Below are 20205 nucleotides of genomic sequence, written 5' to 3'. Positions count from 1 at the left end.
TGCTCAGAATGATGGTTTCCAGCTTTATCCATGTCCCTACAAAGGACATGAACTCATTCTTTTTTATGGCTGCATAGTATTCCATGGTGTATATGTGCCACATTTTCTTAATCCAGTCTATCATTGATGGACATTTGGGTTGGTTCCAAGATTCTGGTATGTTGTGTCTTTGTTCTCATTGGTTTCAAAGAACATCTTTATTTCTGCCTTCATTTTGTTATTTACACAGTAGTCATTCAGGAGCAGGTTGTTCAGTTTCCATGTAGTTGTGTGGTTTTGAGTGAGTTTCTTAATCCTGAGTTCTAATTTGATTGCACTGTGGTCTGAGAGACAGTTTGTTGTGATTTCTGTTGTTTTACATTTGCTGAGGAGTGCTTTACTTCCAACTATGTGGTCAATTTTTGAATAAGTGTGATGTGGTGCTGAGAAGAATGTATATTCTATTGATTTGGGGTGGAGAGTTCTGTAGATGTCTATTAGGTCTGCTTGGTGCAGAGCTGAGTTCAAGTCCTGGATATCCTTGTTAACCTTCTGTCTTGTTGGTCTGTCTCATATTGACAGTAGGGTGTTAAAGTCTCCTATTATTATTGTGTGGGAGTCTAAGTCTCTTTGTAGGTCTCTAAGGACTTGCTTTATGAATCTGGGTGCTCCTGTATTGGGTGCGTGTGTATTTAGGATAGTTAGCTCTTCTTGTTGAATTGATCTCTTTACCATTAGGTAATGGTCTTCTTTATCTCTTTTTATCTTTGCTGGTTTAAAGTCTGTTTTATCAGAGACTAGGATTGCAACCCCTGCTTTTTTTTGTTTTCCATTTGCTTGGTAGATCTTCCTCCATCCCTTTATTTTGAGCCTATGTGTGTCTCTGCACTTGAGATGGATCTCCCGAATACAGCACACTGATGGGTCTTGACTCTTTATCCGATTTGCCAGTCTGTGTCTTTTAATTGGGGCATTTAGCCCATTTACATTTAAGGTTAATATTGTTATGTGTGAATCTGATCCTGTCATTATGATGTTAGTTGGTTATTTTGCCCATTAGTTGATGCAATTTCTTCCTAGCATTGATGGTCTTTACAATTTGGCATGTTTTTGCAGTGGCTGGTACCGGTTGTTCCTTTCCATGTTTAGTGCTTCCTTCAGGAGCTCCTGTAAGGCAGGCCTGGTGGTGACACAATCTCTTTGCATTTGCTTGTCTGTAAAGGATTTTATTTCTCCTTCATTTATGAAGCTTAGTTTGGCTGGATATGAAATTCTGGACTGAAAATTCTTTTCTTTAAGAATGTTGAATATTGGCCCCCACTCTCTTCTGGCTTGTAGGGTTTCGGCCAAGAGATCTGCTCTTAGTCTGATGGGCTTCCCTTTGTGGGTAACCCGAGCTTTCTCTCTGGCTGCCCTTAACATTTTTTCCTTCATTTCAACCTTGGTGAATCTGACAATTATGTGTCCTAGGGTTGCTCTTCTCGAGGAGTATCTTTGTGGTGTTCTCTGTATTTCCTGAATTTGAATGTTGGCCTGTCTTGCTAGGTTGGGGAAGTTCTCCTGGATAATATCCTGAGGAGTGTTTTCCAACTTGGTTCCATTCTCCCCCTCACTTTTGGGTACACCAATCAAACATAGATTTGGTCTTTTCACATAGTCCCATATTTCTTGGAGGCTTTGTTCATTCCTTTTTACTTTTTTCTCTAAACTTCTCTTCTCGCTTCATTTCATTAATTTGATCTTCAATCACTGATACCCTTTCTGCCACTTGATCAAATCAGCTACTGAAGCTTGTGCATGTGTCACATAGTTCTCGTGCCATGGTTTTCAGCTCCATCAGGTCATTTAAGGTCTTCTTTACACTGTTTATTCTAGTAAGCTATTCATCTAATCTTTTTTCAAGGTTTTTAGCTTCCTTGTGATGGGTTTGAACATCCTCCTTTACCTTGGAGAAGTTTGTTATTACCAACCTTCTGAAGCCTACTTCTGTCAACTCGTCAAAGTCATTCTCCATCCAGCTTTGTTCTGTTGCTAGTGAGGAGCTGCGATCCTTTGGAGGAGAAGAGGCGCTTTGATTTTTGGAATTTTCAGCTTTTCTGCTCTGATTTCTCCCCATCTTTGTAGTTTTATCTTCCTTTGGTCTTTGATGATGGTGACCTACAGATAGGGTTTTGGTGTGGATGTCCTTTTTGTTAATGTTGATGCTTTTCCTTTCTGTTTGTTAGTTTTCCTTCTAACAGTTAGGTCCCTCAGCTGCAGGTCTGTGGGAGTTTGCTGGAGGTCCACTCCAGACCCTGTTTGCCTGGGTATCGCCAGCAGAGGCTGCAGAACAGCAAATATTGCTGCCTGATCTTTCCTCTGAAATCTTCATCTCAGAGGGGCACCTGGCTGTATGAGGTGTCAGTTGGGCCCTACTGGGAGGTGTCTCCCAGTTAGGCTACACGGAAGTCAGGGACCCACTTGAGTAGGCAGTCTGTCCATTCTCAGAGCTCAAACACCATGCTGGGAGAACCACTGCTGTCTTCAGAGCTGTCAGACAGGGACGTTTAAGTCTGCAGAAGTTTCTGCTGCCTTTTGTTCAGCTATGCCCTGCCCCCAGAGGTGGAGTCTACAGAGGCAGGCAGGCCTCTTTCAGCTGCAGTGGGCTCTACCCAGTTCAAGCTTTCCTGCCGCTTTGTTTACCTACTCAAGCCTCAGCAATGGCAGATGCCCCTCCCTCAGCCAGGCTGCCACCTTGCAGTTCAATCTTGGACTGCTGCGCTAGCAGTGAGCAAGGCTCCATGGGCATGGGACCCACTGAGCCAGGCATGGGATATAATCTCCTGGTGTGCCATTTGCTGAGACCATTGGAAAAGCGCAGTGTTTGGGTAGCAGTGTCTGGATTTTCCTGGTACAGTCTGTCATGGCTTCCTTTGGCTAGGAATGGGTAATCTCCCTACTCTTGCACTTCCTGGGTGAGGCGATGCCCCACCCTGCTTCGGCTCGCCCTTTGTGGGCTGCACCCACTGTCCAACCAGTCCCAACGAGATGAACCAGGTACCTCAGTTGGAAATGCAGAAATCACCTGTCTTCTGCATCAATCACACTGGGAGCTGCAGACTGCAGCCTTTCATATTTGGCCATCTTGGATGCCCTTGGGTTTATTTTTAAAAATGCATCATTATAGTCTTGTTTTTCCCCTTTACTAGTTAGAAAATTATATACTTCTGTTCAGTTCTTCAGTGGATGTCCTAGAAATTCTCAAGCATCCTTAACTTATACAAAAGCCCACTGTTAACAGATACCTTTACCAGTGTCCACCTCCATTGTAAACAAACTTAGAACACTGTTACTCCATTTACCCTACTCTCAGCTAATATATTTCTGTTACTGTGCATTTTAGTTGTACATTTTATACTTCACAAGATCTCATTATGTAGTCTGTGTTTATACTCGCCCATTTTTTTGCTCTATTTTTTTCTACATCTCTGCTTTTCCATCAGGGAGTCTTCTGCATGAAGCAGCTTCTTTAGAATTTTTTTACAGAGCAGATGCAATGAACACTCTCAGATTTATTTTGTGTCATGTGTTTGAAAATATATTACTTTTGCCTTTATTATTCGTTAATGAATGTTTTCACTGGCTTTGGAATTTTAGATAAGCAATTATTTTCTTTCAGCACATTGAAGATATTAGTGTCTAGGTATGACTGACTTTTTTTTCTTTTTTCTTTTTTTTTTTTTTTTACTGTATCCCAGTTGCAATATGTTGGGTTTCTAGAATGTGTGGATTTATGTCTTTCATTGATTCTCAAATTTTTCTTAGCCATTAGCTCTTCAAATGCTCCTTCTACTCCATCCTTTCCTCTGTTCTTGGGTACCAGTTATGCATTCTGTGGTGGGGGGTTAGACAGGACAGAGTGTATGTGTGTGTGTGGTATACGTGTAAAATCCCAGAATGCTTTATTTCCAGAGGAGAACATTATAAGATAGGGTTTATTCAAATGAGTCTTACAACCAGCTATCTAAGAAATCACAAAGTTTTGACACAGGAATGACCTGAATTGCCCTGCAAGAGTAGTGGATTCTTTTAAATATACTTTTCTTTAACTCCTTTTGCACTTTTTGTCTTTTTTCATTTAGGCGACTCAAATTTTTTAATTGCCAATTTCTGTTTCTTTTGATTCTACAAAAGTAACTATGTTTCCAGTAGCCCCTAAACCCCAGGATTCCAGTCAACCATCAGACAGACTCATGACTGAAAAACAGGTAAACTTAAAATATTTTAAGATATTGCTTCTCAAAATATGTGCCAAAGAATGCTACATCTACAAACAGGAAAATTTGACTTTAAAAGGATTCTTTTCTCAAATAATTTTAGGAAATGCTGGGTTAAAGACTATGAAATGGTTTAATTACTCTAAGACTTCACAATATTAGTCTCCAAAGGGAGGGTTTAGTATACAGTATTTCATACATACTTAACACTAGTTTGATGAACATTTCATTAGACTAGTGTTCTGTAGCATGTACTTTGGAAAATGCCATTCCCAACTATTTTCAGAATTTACAATTACTTTATCTTAAAATGTAAGAGGTATCAGGAAACAATATGTATAAGTTAATCGTTCAAAATATGTGACTTTATTATGTATAGAGCATTTTGTTTTTATGAGTTACAGTAGAAGTTCTGAGACGCTAACTCAGAGCTTTTGGCTCCTAAAACAACGTCAATGATAATTTTAGTTGTGTCTACCACGTAGTTAAACTCTGTGATCAGAAAGACTAAAGCATAAATGAGAGAAAAGTTATGAGTGGGAGGAGATGTAAAAAAAAGGAGGAAGAAGTCAACAGTCAAAAAGAAAGACTTGTTTGACTTTGAGAGTGTCTTTCAGGGTGATTCTGTTAGAGTCGGTTATCCAGATGGACGGGCTCCTTTTTATAGTTAGACCTTGTCCATTTGACGAGGAGCTGTCTGAAATATTGGCTCCAACTAGTCAGGTATGTTTTGATTTTTTTGTGACCCTAGTCATTATGAAAGTGATACTTAGGGGCCGGGTGCGGTGGCTCACGCCTGTAATCTCAGCACTTTGTGGGAGGCCAGGGCGGGTGGATCACCAGGTCAGGAGATCCAGACCAACCTGGCTAACACGGTGAAACCCCATCTCTACTAAAAATACAAAAAATTAGCCGGGCGTGGTGGCGGGCACCTGTAGTCCCAGCTACTCGGGAGGCTGAGGCAGGAGAATGGCGTGAACCTGGGAGGCAGAGCTTGCAGTGAGCCGAGATCGTACCACTGCACTCCAGCCTAGGTGACAGAGCAAGACTCTGTCTCAAAAAGAAAAAAAAAAGAAAGTGATACTTAGAAGTGACTCACCTTTTCTTTTCTTTACTATCCAGTTATTATAGCCTAGTTTACAGCTGTTTATTCTGAGCAGGGTTTGGTTTGGCTTAGTTAAATCTAAAACCTTAGATTTATTTAATTCACTGAAATTACAAGGTGTTTTTGTTGTTGTTGTTGGTTTTGTCCATTGAGGCCTACATATGAGTATTCTGTATAATGCAACAATTTGTGCTTATTTACATACTTCTAGTCTATTACTAATTTTGCTAGAAACAATAAATGTGTTTTTTGGATATTATATATGCATAAACATTTATACTTAAAACTTTTGAAGAAAAATTCTATTCTGAAAATGCAGGAAATTATATATGAGAGAATTTCTTCACTTTATATCTAAAGTTAACCCTTTCTTCTCTTTCTGTAATTGTAGCAGGAAGAAGCAGAATGGGAAAGCATAAATGTGCTATTGATGATGCATGGCTTAAAACCTTTGTCTCTAGTCAAAAGAACAGATCTCAAAGGTAATTAGATCCTATTCTTGATGCTTAAGGTAAAAAGTTTATGTTTCCTTAAAAAATTTTTTTGGCTTTTATTTTTACTATCTGTATTATATACTTTTTAAATGTAGATCTCATCATTTTTGACAAACAGTCATCACAAAGGATGAGACAGAATTTGAAATTGTTGGTGGAAGAAACATCACGTCAACAGAACATGATACAGGAGCTTATAGAAACTAATCAACAGCTTAGGTGAGAAAATGGAAAAGATTTCTTTTGAATTGTTTGTATGCATTCTAAAAATAACTGCCTTGAAAAAAATCTTGAAATTTAATTTCCCATTTTGATTAACTATTAAACTAAAAAATATTTTTGTAGGTAAAATTTTAATAGGTAAATCTTTTGGTAATAGCTTAGCATAGATGTTTAATGGTACCCTATATTTCTTCTATTAGTTTCTGTTGCAGGATGAGCATCTCAAATCTGAAAATCTGAAAGTCTCCAAAATTTGAAACTTTTTGAGCACCAACATGATGCTTAAAGGAAATGCTTATTGGAGCATTTTGGATTTTGGATTTTCAGATTTGAGATGCTTAACTAGTAAGTATGATGCAAATATTCCAAAATCTGAAAAAATCTGAAATATGAATCACTTCTGGTTCCAAGCATTTTGGATAAAGAGAATGCAAAGAAACTTTAGAAAGGCAATACATTCTTATATGGATATGTTTGGTAATTCGATTTATTTTTAGTACTAAGGGAAGAAATTGTATGTCTATTAACTTAGAAATGAACTTCAGCTAGAGCAAAGCCGAGCAGCCAGTCAAGAACAACGAGCTAATGACTTGGAACAAATTATGGAAAGTGTGAAATCCAAAATTGGTGAATTGGAGGATGAATCACTAAATAGGGCTTGCCACCAACAGAATAAAATAAAAGATCTTCAAAAGGAGCAGAAAACTTTACAGGTACTGAGTTATGAATTCTTAGATGATGGTTAGTTAGTACTAAAACAGCTCATTATGGTCCCAGGTGACTTCCATGTTGTTTGATTCAGTGGTTTTTACCTTTTTTGGCTTATCACTGCTACCTTGAAATTCTCTTCACTTGGTTTCTAGAATGTCCTTTGTTTCCCTCTGACCTCACTGATCATTCTCTAATTTCTTTTGCTGTTTTTTTTCTCATCTCCCTAACCTCTTAGTGTTGGAATTCCCCAGTGCTCAGTCCTTACTTAGATCTTTTCTCTTTCTTACATACTCTGATGCCCTTGGTGATGTCAATCTAATATAGGATCCAAAATTTATATCCGTAGCCCAGTCCTCTCCCCGAATTCCAGACTCATATCCAGCTGCCTACTTGATATCTCTACTGGATATCTAATAGGCATCTACAACTTTGTTTATTTATTTACTTTTTTGAGACAGCGTCTGGCTCTGTCACCCAGGTTGGAGTGCAGTGGCGCAATCACAGCCCAGTGCAACCTCTACCTCCTGCGCTCAAGTGATCCTTCCACCTCAGCCTCTGGAGTAGCTGGGACTACAGGCGCATGCCACCACGCCTGGCTAATTTTTATATTTTTTATAGAGACAGGCTTTTGCCATGTTACCTAGGCTGGTCTCAAACTCCTGAGCTCAAGTGATCCGCCTGCCTCGGCCTCCCAAAGTGCTGGGATTACAGGTGTGGGGCACTGCATCTGGCTGGCATCTACAACTTTTTATGTCTAAAACCGAGTTCTTTTTATAGAAATGGCAATTTTATAACATTAAATAATTAACTCCCTAATTTTAAAAAACTATTAAAACTTGGGTGTTTATTGTGATTAAAAGAAATGAATCTTATGCTGGTAACTAATGTTTAGTTGTGTGAGTTGTTTCTGATCTTTACTAACATTATATCATTATAAACATTGAGTCCTTATTTTAGTGGTTTTGCTGACACAACACTATATATACCTTTGCGTGTGTGAGTTCAGGCTATCTAAAAGGGAGCAGTATTCATCAGGCAGGGTCTGGAAGTCCCCTCAGTGTATGCTGGCAGTATTGGAAGGATCAGATGAGTTAGTATAAATTCCATGGAGTCCGAGAGAATTAACCAGAGATACTAGAGGGCTCTAGTATGAGGACAGAGGCAGTTGGTGCTCTGACCTTGTTTATGTGCCAGCTTGGGGCAGGCAGTAGTAGAGCTGCTGGTATTGACCATAGTTTCAGAGAAGACATTGTTTGACAAACTCCTCTACCATTAGAATGCTAAATTTTTAGGTTGGCTTTGTTTTTTTGTGTGTTTTTTTTTTATTTTGTTTTTTTAGATAGAGTCTCATTCTGTTTCCCAGGCTGGTGTGGTGTGCAGTGGTGTGATCTAGGCTCACTGCAACCTCTGCCTCCCGGGTTGAAGCGATTCTCCTGCCTCAGCCTCCCAAGTAGCTGGGACTACAGGCATGCACCACCACGCCTGGCTAATTGTTTGTATTTTAGTAGAGATGGGGTTTCACTATCTTGGCTAGGCTGGTCTTGAACTCCTGACTTCGTGATCCACCCGCCTCAGCCTCCCAAAGTGCTGAGATTATAGGTGTGAGCCACTGTGCCCGGCCTAGGTTGGCTTTGTTAACAAGGTTGCTTTCCTCATCAATAGTATATTTATAAAATCTCTCTAAATGGAGGGGTATTTTGGAAATACTTTCTATATGCATTGGTTTTGACCTTGCTCTTAGATATAGGGCATGTGGAAATCTGAAGCTCTTTAAATCATTGACTTATTGGTGTGAAAAAGCAGCCATCAGAAGCTGTAAAGGTGCTGTGCCAGGTCTTTGGCTGAGTGAACAAGTTGAGAGCAGGAAGACCAGTGGTCTTTGTTGGGGGAAGATATCTATTTATCTTTCAGACAGGTTGAGATGTAATTAATAACAAATTAAATTATTAGAAATACAAAGCTTACAAATTTACCAGGGTTTTAAGCACTTCAAAGAACAGATACATGAGAGTTCATTGATAAGGGGTGACTTGAATGTAATGCCATGTATTTTCTATCAAATAGTTTCATCTGTCATAAATGATTTATCGTGCCTTTAGCTCTTTGTTCCAGGTCCCAAAGATTTGTCGTGTAGCTTATAAATTGGTACAGAGGAGGTTTCATGCTTCAGTCACCCATAGAAGGGGAAAGGCAAATATGATTGAGGAGTGGATACCTGGGGTTGGGGAAGGCTATCTGTGCTAATATGATCAACTGAAATTAGCTGTTTGTTTTTTTAAGTCTCTGATGGGTACTTTATAGAGTGTCAACAGAAATCAGCAAACCCAAGGAATTGCTGCCCCTGAATGTTGCTAGGTTGCCTCATTTCTATTACATACTAGTCAAACATCTCATTCTATTATAGAGAAGGAAAAAATATTTTTACTTCTACCCTTTCAGATTCTCAGTCAGGACTCTGTAACAAAAAACTAACAAGTGAAAAACAAACAAGTTTATGAATATGTTTATATCATATATACATGGGAGAAACCCATGGATGTTGGGCTTAAAGAGGTTGCTAGAACTTGGACTTCCATAGCATCTTAACAACAGCCACCACGAATAAATTTGCAGAGAAGTGGCAAGACAAAGGAAAAGGACTTTGAGTCTGTAGGGAAGCAAATTGTGGGAAGGTAAATATATTAGGGACTAATGAAAGATAAGGGCTAGTCAGTAAACTTGGTTATGTAGAGTCCTCTAGTGCCACCTCTGGGCTAATAAGGATCCAGGGTTGTCACAGGATTAATTTCTATACAGATTTATGTCCTCCTTTAGGCTAATAAAGGAAGGGAAGAGAGCTTTTCTTGTGTTATCATCTCAGTTGCCTTCAACTCAGAATAATCCTTATGCCAAAGTGGCATGTTTTGAGGTGTCAGCTTCTTCTATTCTTCACCATACTAATCAATCTTTGCTTTCTTAAGAAGATGAAAGTGCCTGTGGAGAATAATTATTTCATAGTTTAAGACACATTCTTCTATTTTTGGTATACAGTTGTTTCCAATTTTAGAATGGTTTAGTGCTGCATGTTTGGTAGTTGGGAGAAAGGAAACATTGGTTTTGTATGTATATGCAAAGAGGTCAAGGAAATTTGCAAATGTTTGAGGTATATTGAAAGACTTTTGGGAAAAGACAATTCAGTTGGCATAGGCTATTAATATAATTGATATTCAGTTTTTTTCATTCAGCATTATTTCAGGATTCACCCATGTAGTTGCACATATCCATAGTTTATTCCTTTTTATTGCTGAGAAGTACTCCATTGTATAGATATATCACAGTTTGTTTATCCATTCATCTGTTGATGGACATTTTAGTTTCTAGTTTTTGGCTATTACAAAGAAAGCTCTTGTAAACTATATGTTCAAATATTTGTGTGGACATATGCTTTCAGTTTTCTTGGGTAGATACCTAGAATTGGAATTCCTGAGTCATATGGTAAGTATACATTTAAGTTTTTTTTTTTTTATATATATACTTTAAGTTCTGGGGTACATGTGCAGAAGATGCAGGTTTGTTGCATAGGTATACACGTGCCATGGTGGTTTGCTGCACTCATCAACCCGTCATCTACATTAGGTATTTCTCCTAATGCTATGCCTCCCCTAGCCCCCAAGCCCCTGACAGGCCCCAGTGTGTGATGTTCCCCTTGCTGTGTCCATGTGTTCTCATTGTTCAGCTCCCACTTATAAGTGAGAATGTGCAGTGTTTGGTTTTCCATTCTTGTGTTAGTTTGCTCAGAATAATGGTTTCCAGATTCAAAGGACATGCACTCCTCCTTTTCATGGCTGCATAGTATCCCATGATGTATATGTGCCACATTTTCTTTATCCAGTCTATCATTGATGGGCATTTGAGTTAGTTCCAAGTTTTTGCTGTCGTGAATAGTGCTGCAATAAACGTGTGCATGTGTCTTTATAGTAGAATTATTTATAATCCTTTGGGTATATACCCAGTAATGGGATTGCTGGGTCAAATGATATTTCTTCTGGTTCTAGATCCTTGAGGAATCACCACACTGTCTTCCACAATGGTTGAACTAATTTACACCCCCACCAACAGTGTAAAAGTGTTCCTATTTCTCCACATCCTCTCTGGCATCTGTTATTTTCTGACTTTTTAATGATCGCCATTCTAAATGGCATGAGATGGTATCTCATTGTGATTTTGATTTGCATTTCTCTAATGACCAGTGATAATGAGCTTTTTTTCATATGTTTGTTGGCCACATAAATGTCTTCTTTTGACAAGTGTCTGTTCATATCCTTCACCCACTTTTTGATGGGGTTGTTTGTTTTTTTTCTTGTAAATTTCTTTAAATTCTTTGTAGATTCTGGATATTAGCCCTTTGTCAGATGGGTAGATTGCAAAAATTTTCTCCCGTTCTGTAGGTTGCCTGTTCACTCTGATGGTAGTTTCTTTTGCTGTGCAGAAGCTCTTTAGTTTAATTAGATCCCACTTGTCTATTTGGCTTTTGTTGCCATTGCTTTTGGTGTTTTAGTCATGAAGTCTTAGCCCATTCCTGTGTCCTCAGTGGTATTGCCTAGGTTTTCTTCTAGGGATTTTATGGTTTAAGGTCCTACGTTTAAGTGTTTATTCCATCTTGAGTTAATTTTTGTATAAGGTATAAGAAAGGGGTCCAGTTTCAGTTTTCTGCATATGGCTAGCCAGTTTTCCCAACACCATTTATTAAATAGGGAATCCTTTCCCCATTTCTTGTTTTTGTCAGGTTTGTCAAAGATCAGATGGTTGTAGATGTGTGGTGTTATTTCTGTGGCCTCTGTTCTGTCCCATTGATCTATATATCTGTTTTGGTACCCTTACCATGCTGTTTTGGTTATATAGCCTTGTACTATAGTTTGAAGTCAGGTAGTGTGTTGCCTCCAGCTTTTTGCTTAGAATTATCTTGGCTATGCAGGCTCTTCTTTGGTTCCATATGAACTTTAAACTAGTTTTTTTCCAATTCTGTGAAGAAAGTCATTGGTAGCTTGATGGGGATAGCATTGAATCTATAAATTACTTTGGGCAGTATGGCCATTTTCACAATATTGATTCTTCCTATCCATGAGCATGGAATGTTTTTCCATTTGTTTGTGTCCTCTCTTATTTCCTTGAGCAGTAGTTTGTAGTTCTCCTTGAAAAGGTCCTTCACATCTCTTGTAAGTTGTATTCCTAGGTATTTAATTCTCCTAGTAGCAATTGTGAATGGGAGTTCACTCATGATTTGGCCCTGTTTGTCTATTATTGGTGTATAGGAATGCTTGTGATTTTTGCACATTGATTTTGTATCCTGAGACTTTGCTGAAGTTGCTTATCAGCTTAAGGAGATTTTGGGCTGAGACAATGGGGTTTTCTAAATATACAATCATGTCATCTGCAAACAGAGACAATTTGACTTCCTCTTTTCCTATTTGAATACCCTTTATTTCTTTCTCATGCCTGATTGCCCTGGCCAGAACTTCCAATACTATGTTGAATAGGAGTGGTGAGAGAGGGCATCTTTGTTTTGTGCTGGTTTTCAAAGGGAGTGCTTCCAGTTTTCTCCCATTCAGTATGATATTGGGTGTGGGTTGTCATAATTAGCTCTTATTATTTTGAGATACGTTCGATCAATCCCCAGTTTATTGAGAGTTTTTAGCAAGAAGGGCTGTTGAATTTTGTCGAAGTCCTTTTCTGCATCTATTGAGATAATCATGTGGTTTTTGTCTTTGGTTCTGTTTACATGATGGATTACATTTATTGATTTGCATGTGTCAAACCAGCCTTGCATCCCAGAGATGAAGCCAACTTGATCATGGTGGATAAGGTTTTTGATGTGCTGCTGGATTTGGTTTGCCAGTATTTTATTGAGGATTTTCACATCGATGTTCATCAGGGTTATTGGCCTGAAATTTTCTTTTTTTGTTGTGTCTCTGCCAGGTTTTGGTATCAGGATGATGCTGGCCTCAGAAAATGAGTTAGGAAGGATTCCCTTATCTTCTGTTGATTGGAATAGTTTCAGAAGGAAAGGTACCAGCTCCTCTTTGTACATCTGGTAGAATTCGCTGTGAATCCATCTGGTCCTGGACTTTTTTTGGTTGGTAGGCTATGAATTACTGCCTCAATTTCAGAACTTGTTATTGGTCTATTTAGGGATTTGACTTCTTCCTGGTTTAGACTTGGGAGGGTGTATGTGTCCAGGAATTTATCAATTTCTTCTAGATTTTCTAGTTTATTTGCATAGACATGTTCATAGTATTCTCTGATGGCAGTTTGTATTTCTGTGGGATCAGTGGGGATATCCCCTTTATCATTTTTTATTGCATCTATTTGATTCTTCTCTCTTTTCTTCTTTATTAGTCTGGCTAGTGGTCTATCTATTTTGTTGATCTTTTCAAAAGACCAGCTCCTGGATTCATTGATTTTTTTGAAGAGTTTTTTGTGTCTCTAGCTCCTTCAGTTCTGCTGTAATCTTAGTTATTCCTTGACTTCTGCTAGTTTTTGAGTTTGTTTGCTCTTGCTTCTCTAGTTCTTTTAATTGTGATTTTAGGGTGTCGATTTTAGATCTGTCCTGCTTTCTCTTGTGGGCACTTCGTGTTATAAATTTCCCTCTACACACTGCTTTAAATGTGTCCCAGAGATTCTGGTACATTGTGTCTTTGTTCTCATTGGTTTCAAAGAACATCTTTATTTCTGCTTTCATTTCGTTGTTTACCCAGTAGTCATTCAAAGGCAGGTTGTTCAGTTTCCATGTAGTTGAGTGGTTTTGAATGAGTTTCTTAATCCTTAGTTCTAAGTTGATTGCACTGTGGTCTGAGAGACTGTTTGTTATGATTTCTGTTCTTTTGCATTTGCTGAGGAGTGTTTTACTTCTAATTATGTAGTCAATTTTAGAATAAGTGTGATGTGGTGCTGAGAATGTATATTCTGTTGATTTGGGGTGGAGAGTTCTGTAGATGTCTATTAGGTCTGCATGGTCCAGAGCTGAGTTCAAGTCCTAAATATCCTTGTTAATTTTCTGTCTCATTGATCTGTCTAATATTGATAGTGGGGTGTTAAAGTCTCCCACTATTATTTTGTGGGAGTGTGAGTCTCTTTGTAGGTCTCTAAGAACTTTACTTTATGAATCTGGGTGCTCCTGTATTGGGTACGTATATATTTAGGATAGTTAGCTCTTGTAGTTGCACTGATCCCTTTACCATTATGCAATGCCCTTGTCTCTTTTGATCTTTGTTGGTTTAAAATCTGTTTTATCAGAGACTAGGATTGCAACCCCTGCTTTTTTTTTTGCTTTCCATTTACTTGGTAAATATTCCTCCGTCACTTTATTTTGAGCCCATGTGCATCTTTGCAAGTGAGATGGGTCTCCTGAATACAGCACACTGATGGGTCTTGACTCTATCTAATTTGCCAGTCTGTGTCTTTTAAGTGGGGCATTTAGCCGTTTACATTTAAGGTTAATATTGTTATGTGTGAATTTGATCCTGTAATTATGATGGCAGCTGGCTATTTTGCCTGTTAGTTGCTGCAGTTTCTTCATAGTGTCGATGGTCTTTACAGTTTGGTATGATTTTGCGGTGGCTGGTACTGGTTGTTCATTTCCATGTTTAGTGCTTCCTTCAGGAGCTCTTGTAAGGCAGGCTTGGTGGTGACAGAATTGCTCAGCATTTGCTTGTCTGTAAAGGATTTTATTTCTCCTTCACTTATGAAGCTTAGTTTGGCTAGATATGAAATTCTGGGTTGAATATTTTTTAAGAATGTTGAATATTGGCCCCCACTCTCCTCTGGCTTGTAGGGTTTCTGGAGAGAGATCTGGTGTTAGTCTGATGGGCTTCCCTTTGTGGGTAACCCCAACCTTTTTCTCTGGCTGCCCTTAACATTTTTTCCATCATTTCAACCTTGGTGAATCTGACAATCACGTGTCTTGGGGTTGCTCTTCTCAAGGAGTATCTTTGTGGTGTTCTCTGTTTTTTTCTGAACTTGAATGTTGGCCTGTATTGCTAGGTTAGGGAAGTTCTACTGGATAGTATCCTAAAGAGTGTTTTCCAACTTGGTTCCTTTCTCCCCGTCACTTTCAGGTACAATAATCAAACGTAGATTTGGTCTTTTCACATAGTTGCATATTTCTTGGAGGCTTTGTTCATTCCTTTTCATTCTTTTTTCTCTAATCTTGTTTTCTCGCTTTATTTCATTAAGTTGATCTTCAATCTCTGATATCCTTTCTTCTGCTTGATCAGTTCGGCTACTGATACTTGTGTATGCTTCATGAAGTTCTTTTTTTTTTTTTTTTTTTTTTTGAGACAGCGTCTTGCATTGTCGCCCGGGCCAGAGTGCAGTGGCACAATCTCGGCTCACTGGAAGCTCCATCTCCCAGGTTCACGCCATTCACCTGCCTCAGCCTCCCAATAGCTGGGACTATAGGTGCCCGCCACCATGCCCAGCTAATTTTTTGTATTTTTAGTGCAGACGGGGTTTCACTGTGTTAGCCAGGATGTCTTGATCTCCTGACCTTGTGATCCACCCGCCTTGAACTCCCAAAGTGCTGGGATTACAGGGGTGAGCCACCACACCCGGCCAGCTTCACGAAGTTCTTATGCTGTGTTTTTCAGCTCCATCAGGTTATTTATGTTCTTCTCTAAACCGGTTATTCTAGTTAGCAATTTGTCTAACCTTTTTTCAAGGTTCTTAGCTTCCTTGCATTGGGTTAGAACATGCTCCTTTAGCTCAGAGGAATTTGTTATTACCCACCTTCTGAAGCCTACTTCTGTCAGTTCGTCAGACTCATTCTCCATCCAGTTTTGTTTCCTTGGTGGTGAGGAGTTGTGATCCTTCAGAGAAGAGGCGTTCTGGTTTTTGGAATTTTCAACCTTTTTGTGCTGGTTTCTCCCCATCTTCATGGATTTATCTACCTTTTGTCTTTGATATTGATGACCTTATGATGGGGTCTCTGAGTGGACATCCTTTTTGCTGATGTTGATGCTACTCCTTTCTGTTTGTTAGTTTTCCTTCTAACAGTCAGGCCCCTCTGCTGCAGGTCTGCTGGAGTTTGCTGGAGGCCCACTCCAGACCCTGTTTACCTGGGTATCACCAGCAGAGGTTGCAGAACAGCAAAGATTGCTGTCTGTTCCTTCCTCTGGAAGATTCATCCCAGAGGAGCACCCGCCAGATGCCAGCTGGAGCTCTCCTGTATGAGGTGTCTGTTGGCTCCTACTGGGAGGTGTCTCCCAATCAGGAGACACGGGGTTCAGTGATCCACTTGAGGAGGTAGTTTGACCTTTAGCAGAGCTCGAACGCTCTGAGATCTGCTGCTCGAACGTGCTAGGAGATCTGCTGCTCTCTTCAGAGCCGTCAGGCCAGGACGTTTAAGTCTGCTGACGCTGTGCCCACATCCGCCTCTTCCCCCAGGTGCTCTGTCCCAGGGAGATGGGGGTTTTATCTCTAAGCCCCTGACTGGGGATGCTGCCTTTTTTTCAGAGGTGCCCTACCCAGAGAGGAGGAATCTAGGGAGGCAGTCTGGCCACAGCAGCCTTGCTGAGCTGTGGTGGGCTCCATCTAGTTTGAACTTCTGGGCGGCTTTGTTTATACTGTGAGTAAAACTGCTACTCAAGCTTCAGCAGTGGTGGACGCCCCTCACCCCACCAAGCTCAAGTGTCCCAGGTTGACCTCAGACTGCTGCGCTGGCAGTGAGAATTTCAAGCCAGCATATCTTAGCTTGCTGGGCTCCATGGGGGTGGGACCTGCCTACCCAGACCTCTTGGCTCCCTGGCTTCAGTCCCCTTTCCAGGGGAGCAAACGGTTCTGTCTCACTGGCATTCCAGGTGCCACTGGGGTATGAAAAAAAAAAAAACAAAAACTCCTGCACCTAGCTCAGTATCTGTCCAAATGGCTGCCCAGTTTTGTGATTGAAACCCAGGACCCTGGTGGCATAGGCACTGGAGGGAATCTTCTGGTCTGCAGGTTGTGAAGACCATGGGAAAAGCGTAGTATCTGGGCTAGAGTGCACTGTTCCTCACGGCACAGTCCCTCCTGGCTTCCCTTGGCTAGTAGAGCAAGTTCTCTAACCCCTTGTGTTTCCCGGGTGAGGCAACACCCCACCCTGCTTTGGTTTGCCCTCTGTGGGCTGTACCCACTGTCCAATCAATCCCAATTAGATGAACACAGTACCTCAGTTGGAAACGCAGAAATCACCCGCCTTCTGCATCGATCTCGCTGGGGAGCTGCAGACTGGAGCTGTTCCTATTCAGCCATCTTGGCAGCAATCCTCACATTTAAGTTTTTAAGAAACTGTCAGACTTTTTCAAAGTAGCTCTATCATTTCACATTCTGACCAATGTATGAGAATTCTAGTTTCTTTATGTCCTCATCAACACTTGGTATTTGTCACCTTAATTTTGATGAATATTTTCACTGGGTATAGAATTATAAGTTGGTAGTTACTTTCTTTCAGCATTTGAAAATATTCCATTGTCTCTTGGATTCATTGTTTCTGCTGAGAATTCAATTGTCAATCTATTTGCTGTTCCTTTGAAGGCAATTTATAATATCTCTGACTACCTTTAATATTTTTCTCCTTGTTTTTGTTTGTTTGTTTTTTGTTTTTGGTATAGAGTCTTGCTCTGTTGCCCAGGCTAGAGTGCAGTGGCACAAGCTTGGCTCACTGCACCCTCCACCTCCTGGGATCAAGTGGTCCTCCCACCTCAGTCACCTGAGTAGCTGGGATTACAGGTGTGCACCCAGCTAATTTTTGTATGTTTAGTAGAGATGGGGTTTCACCAGGTTGGCCAGGCTGGTCTTGAACTCCTGGCCTCAAGTGATCTGCTGGCCCTGGCTGCCCAAAGTGCAGGGATTACAGGCGTGAGCCACCAGGCTCAGCTTGTTTTTGTTTTAAAGCATTTTTACTTTGTGCCTAGGCGAGTTTTCTTTTGATTTATCTTCCTTTGATTTTGCAGCATTTCTTGAATGTGTAGCTGGATGTCTTTCATCAGTTTGGGTACATTCTTAGCTATTATGTCTTCAAATATTGTTTCTGCCTCATTTTCTCTTTTCAATTTGCCCAGGAGTCCAATTCCATTAGTATTTATCATTGACTACCCTATGTCTTTCATGTTTATTCTTTATGTTTCTTCCTTTTGTCTTTTGATACTTTATTCTGGATATTTTCTTTCGGTTATTGTGTTTTTTAGTTTTAGAATTTCTAGTGTCTTTGCTTTGGTTTCCAGCTTTCTGCTGAAATTATCTGTTTTGTGTCTCTGAACATATTAAATTTACTTATTTTAAAATCTGTGTCTGATTTTGGGAACAAGATAGAGGTGGTGTTTGCATAATATTGTGAATGCCCTAAATGCTACTGAATTGTTCACTTTAAAATGGTTAATTTTATGTTATGTGAACTTCACCTCAATTTTTAGAAGTCAGCATGTCTGATAATTTGACTCTCTGGTTCTCAGTGGATTACTTTTTATAGCCTGCTGTTTTTGTAGGTTTCCTTTTGTGCTGTTTTTACTCCTGGTGTGCCTGGTTGTTTTTTACTGAGTGCTGAGCTTTGTATAGGAACAGTTGTAGAAATAAGTTGAGGTCTACTGTGGTGTTATTTTACCCTAGAGGTAATCATGATTGCTTCTGGTAGACATCTAGGTGTACTAGTAATCTGGGATCATCTTAATCCAGCTTTAGAGATTGTCATGGTTTGAAATATACCTCAGTCCCAAAGAAAACTAGTGTATTTCTAGTTCATCGTTATTCCTAGGGTGTAGTGTGAGAAGTTTCCTAGGACCTTCCCTTCTTTGTTAGGCCTTTGTGTCTAATTTTTGTTTCATATCCCTGCCAGGCATAAGTAAAAATATCTTTGGTCACCTTCTTAGCTTCTGACACCTTTTCAGGTGTCTGAAAACACACTTGTGGGAAATGTAGCTCCAAAAGCTAGACTTGCTACTTTGAGTTTCCTTTTTCTTTTCTTTTTTGAGACGGAGTCTTGCTCTGTCTCTCAGCCTGGAGTGCAGCGGTGTGATCTCAGCTCACTGCAACCTCCACCTCCCAGGTTCACACTATTCGCCCACTTCAGCCTCCTGAGTAGCTGGAATTACAGGCGTGCACCAGCACGCCCAGTTAATTTTTGTATTTTTAGTGGAAACAGGGTTTCACCATGTTGGCCAGGCTAGTCTCGAACTCCTGACCTCAGGCGATCCACCTGCCTCGGCCTCGCAAAGTGCTGGGATTACAGGCATGAGCCACTGTGCCTGGCCGGTTTTCTTTTTTCTCCAGAATCATGGTCCTGTAATTTTCATTTCCTTGTTAGCACTTTCAAACAGATTTAAAAATTTTTTGATCATCTTTTTAAAGTTTTTCTCAGTAAGAGAATTGGTCTGAATTACCTAGTCTATTATTTATAGAATAGGAGTTCTCTTTTATTTCCTTAAGCATAGAAGCATAGTTTTAAAATTGTCTGTGTCTGATAATTCTAATATTGGATGTTCTTTGTGGGCTTGATCTGTTATGTCGTATTTCTTTTTTAAAAATTTTTTATTTCCATAGGCTTTGGGGTAACAGGTGGTATTTGGTTACATTTATAATTACTTTAGTGGTGATTTGTGAGATTTGGTGCACCAAGCAGTATACACTGAACCCAATTTGTAGTCTTTTGTTCCTCACTCCCTTTTCACCCTTTCCCTCTGAGTCCCCAAAGTCCATTGTATCATTCTTTGTTGCGGGAAGTCAGGGACCCCAAATGGAGGGACCGGCTGAAGCCATGGCAGATGAATGTGGATTGTGAAGATTTCGTGGACATTTATTAGTTCCCCAAATTAATACTTCTATAATTTCTTATGCCTGTCTTTACTGCAGTCTCTGAACATAAATTGTGAAGATTTCATGGACGCTTATCACTTCCCCAATCAATACCCTTGTGATTTCCTATGCCTGTCTTTACTTTAATCTCTTAATCCTGTCAGCTGAGGAGGATGTATGTCGCCTCAGGACCCTGTGATGATTGCGTTAACTGCACAAATTGTTTGTAGAGCATGTGTGTTTGAACAATATGAAATCTGGGCACCTTGAAAAAAGAACAGGATAACAGCAATGTTCAGGGAATAAGAGAGAGAACCTTAAACTCTGACTGCCGGTGAGCCGGGCGGAACAGAGTCATATTTCTCTTCTTTCAAAAGCAAATGGGAGAAATATCACTGAATTCTTTTTCTCAGCAAGGAACATCCCTGAGAAAGAGAATGCGCCCCTGAGGGTGGGCCTCTAAAATGGCCCCCTTGGGTGTGGCCGTCTTCTATGGTCGAGACTGTAGGGATGAAATAAGCCCCAGTCTCCCATAGCGCTCCCAGGCTTATTAGGACGAGGAAATTCCCGCCTAATAAATTTTGGTCAGACCGGTTGCTCTCAAACCCTGTCTTCTGAAAAGATGTTATCAATGACAATG

General features: G+C 40.0%; 1 protein-coding gene across 4 annotated transcripts in view; it reads left to right on the top strand.

The window, feature by feature from the left end:
• Positions 1-20205, top strand: part of CEP70 (centrosomal protein 70) — a 101425-nt gene that overhangs the window by 17341 nt on the left and 63879 nt on the right. For 2 of the 4 annotated variants that reach the window (XM_019024362.3, XM_055383433.2), the window contains exons 3-6: positions 4101-4226; positions 5732-5822; positions 5930-6053; positions 6589-6769. In XM_019024362.3, coding sequence (XP_018879907.1) covers positions 4158-4226; positions 5732-5822; positions 5930-6053; positions 6589-6769 — 465 coding nt within the window. In that variant the 5' untranslated portion in view covers positions 4101-4157. The remainder of the gene's footprint in view (positions 1-4100; positions 4227-5731; positions 5823-5929; positions 6054-6588; positions 6770-20205) is intronic. The other 2 variants (XM_019024363.3, XM_019024360.4) reach the window with 1 other exon arrangement.

This window comes from Gorilla gorilla, chromosome 2, assembly GCF_029281585.2.
Source record: "Gorilla gorilla gorilla isolate KB3781 chromosome 2, NHGRI_mGorGor1-v2.1_pri, whole genome shotgun sequence".
Classification (NCBI taxonomy): Eukaryota; Metazoa; Chordata; class Mammalia; order Primates; family Hominidae; genus Gorilla; species Gorilla gorilla.
This window is presented reverse-complemented; position numbering and strand designations above follow the sequence as displayed.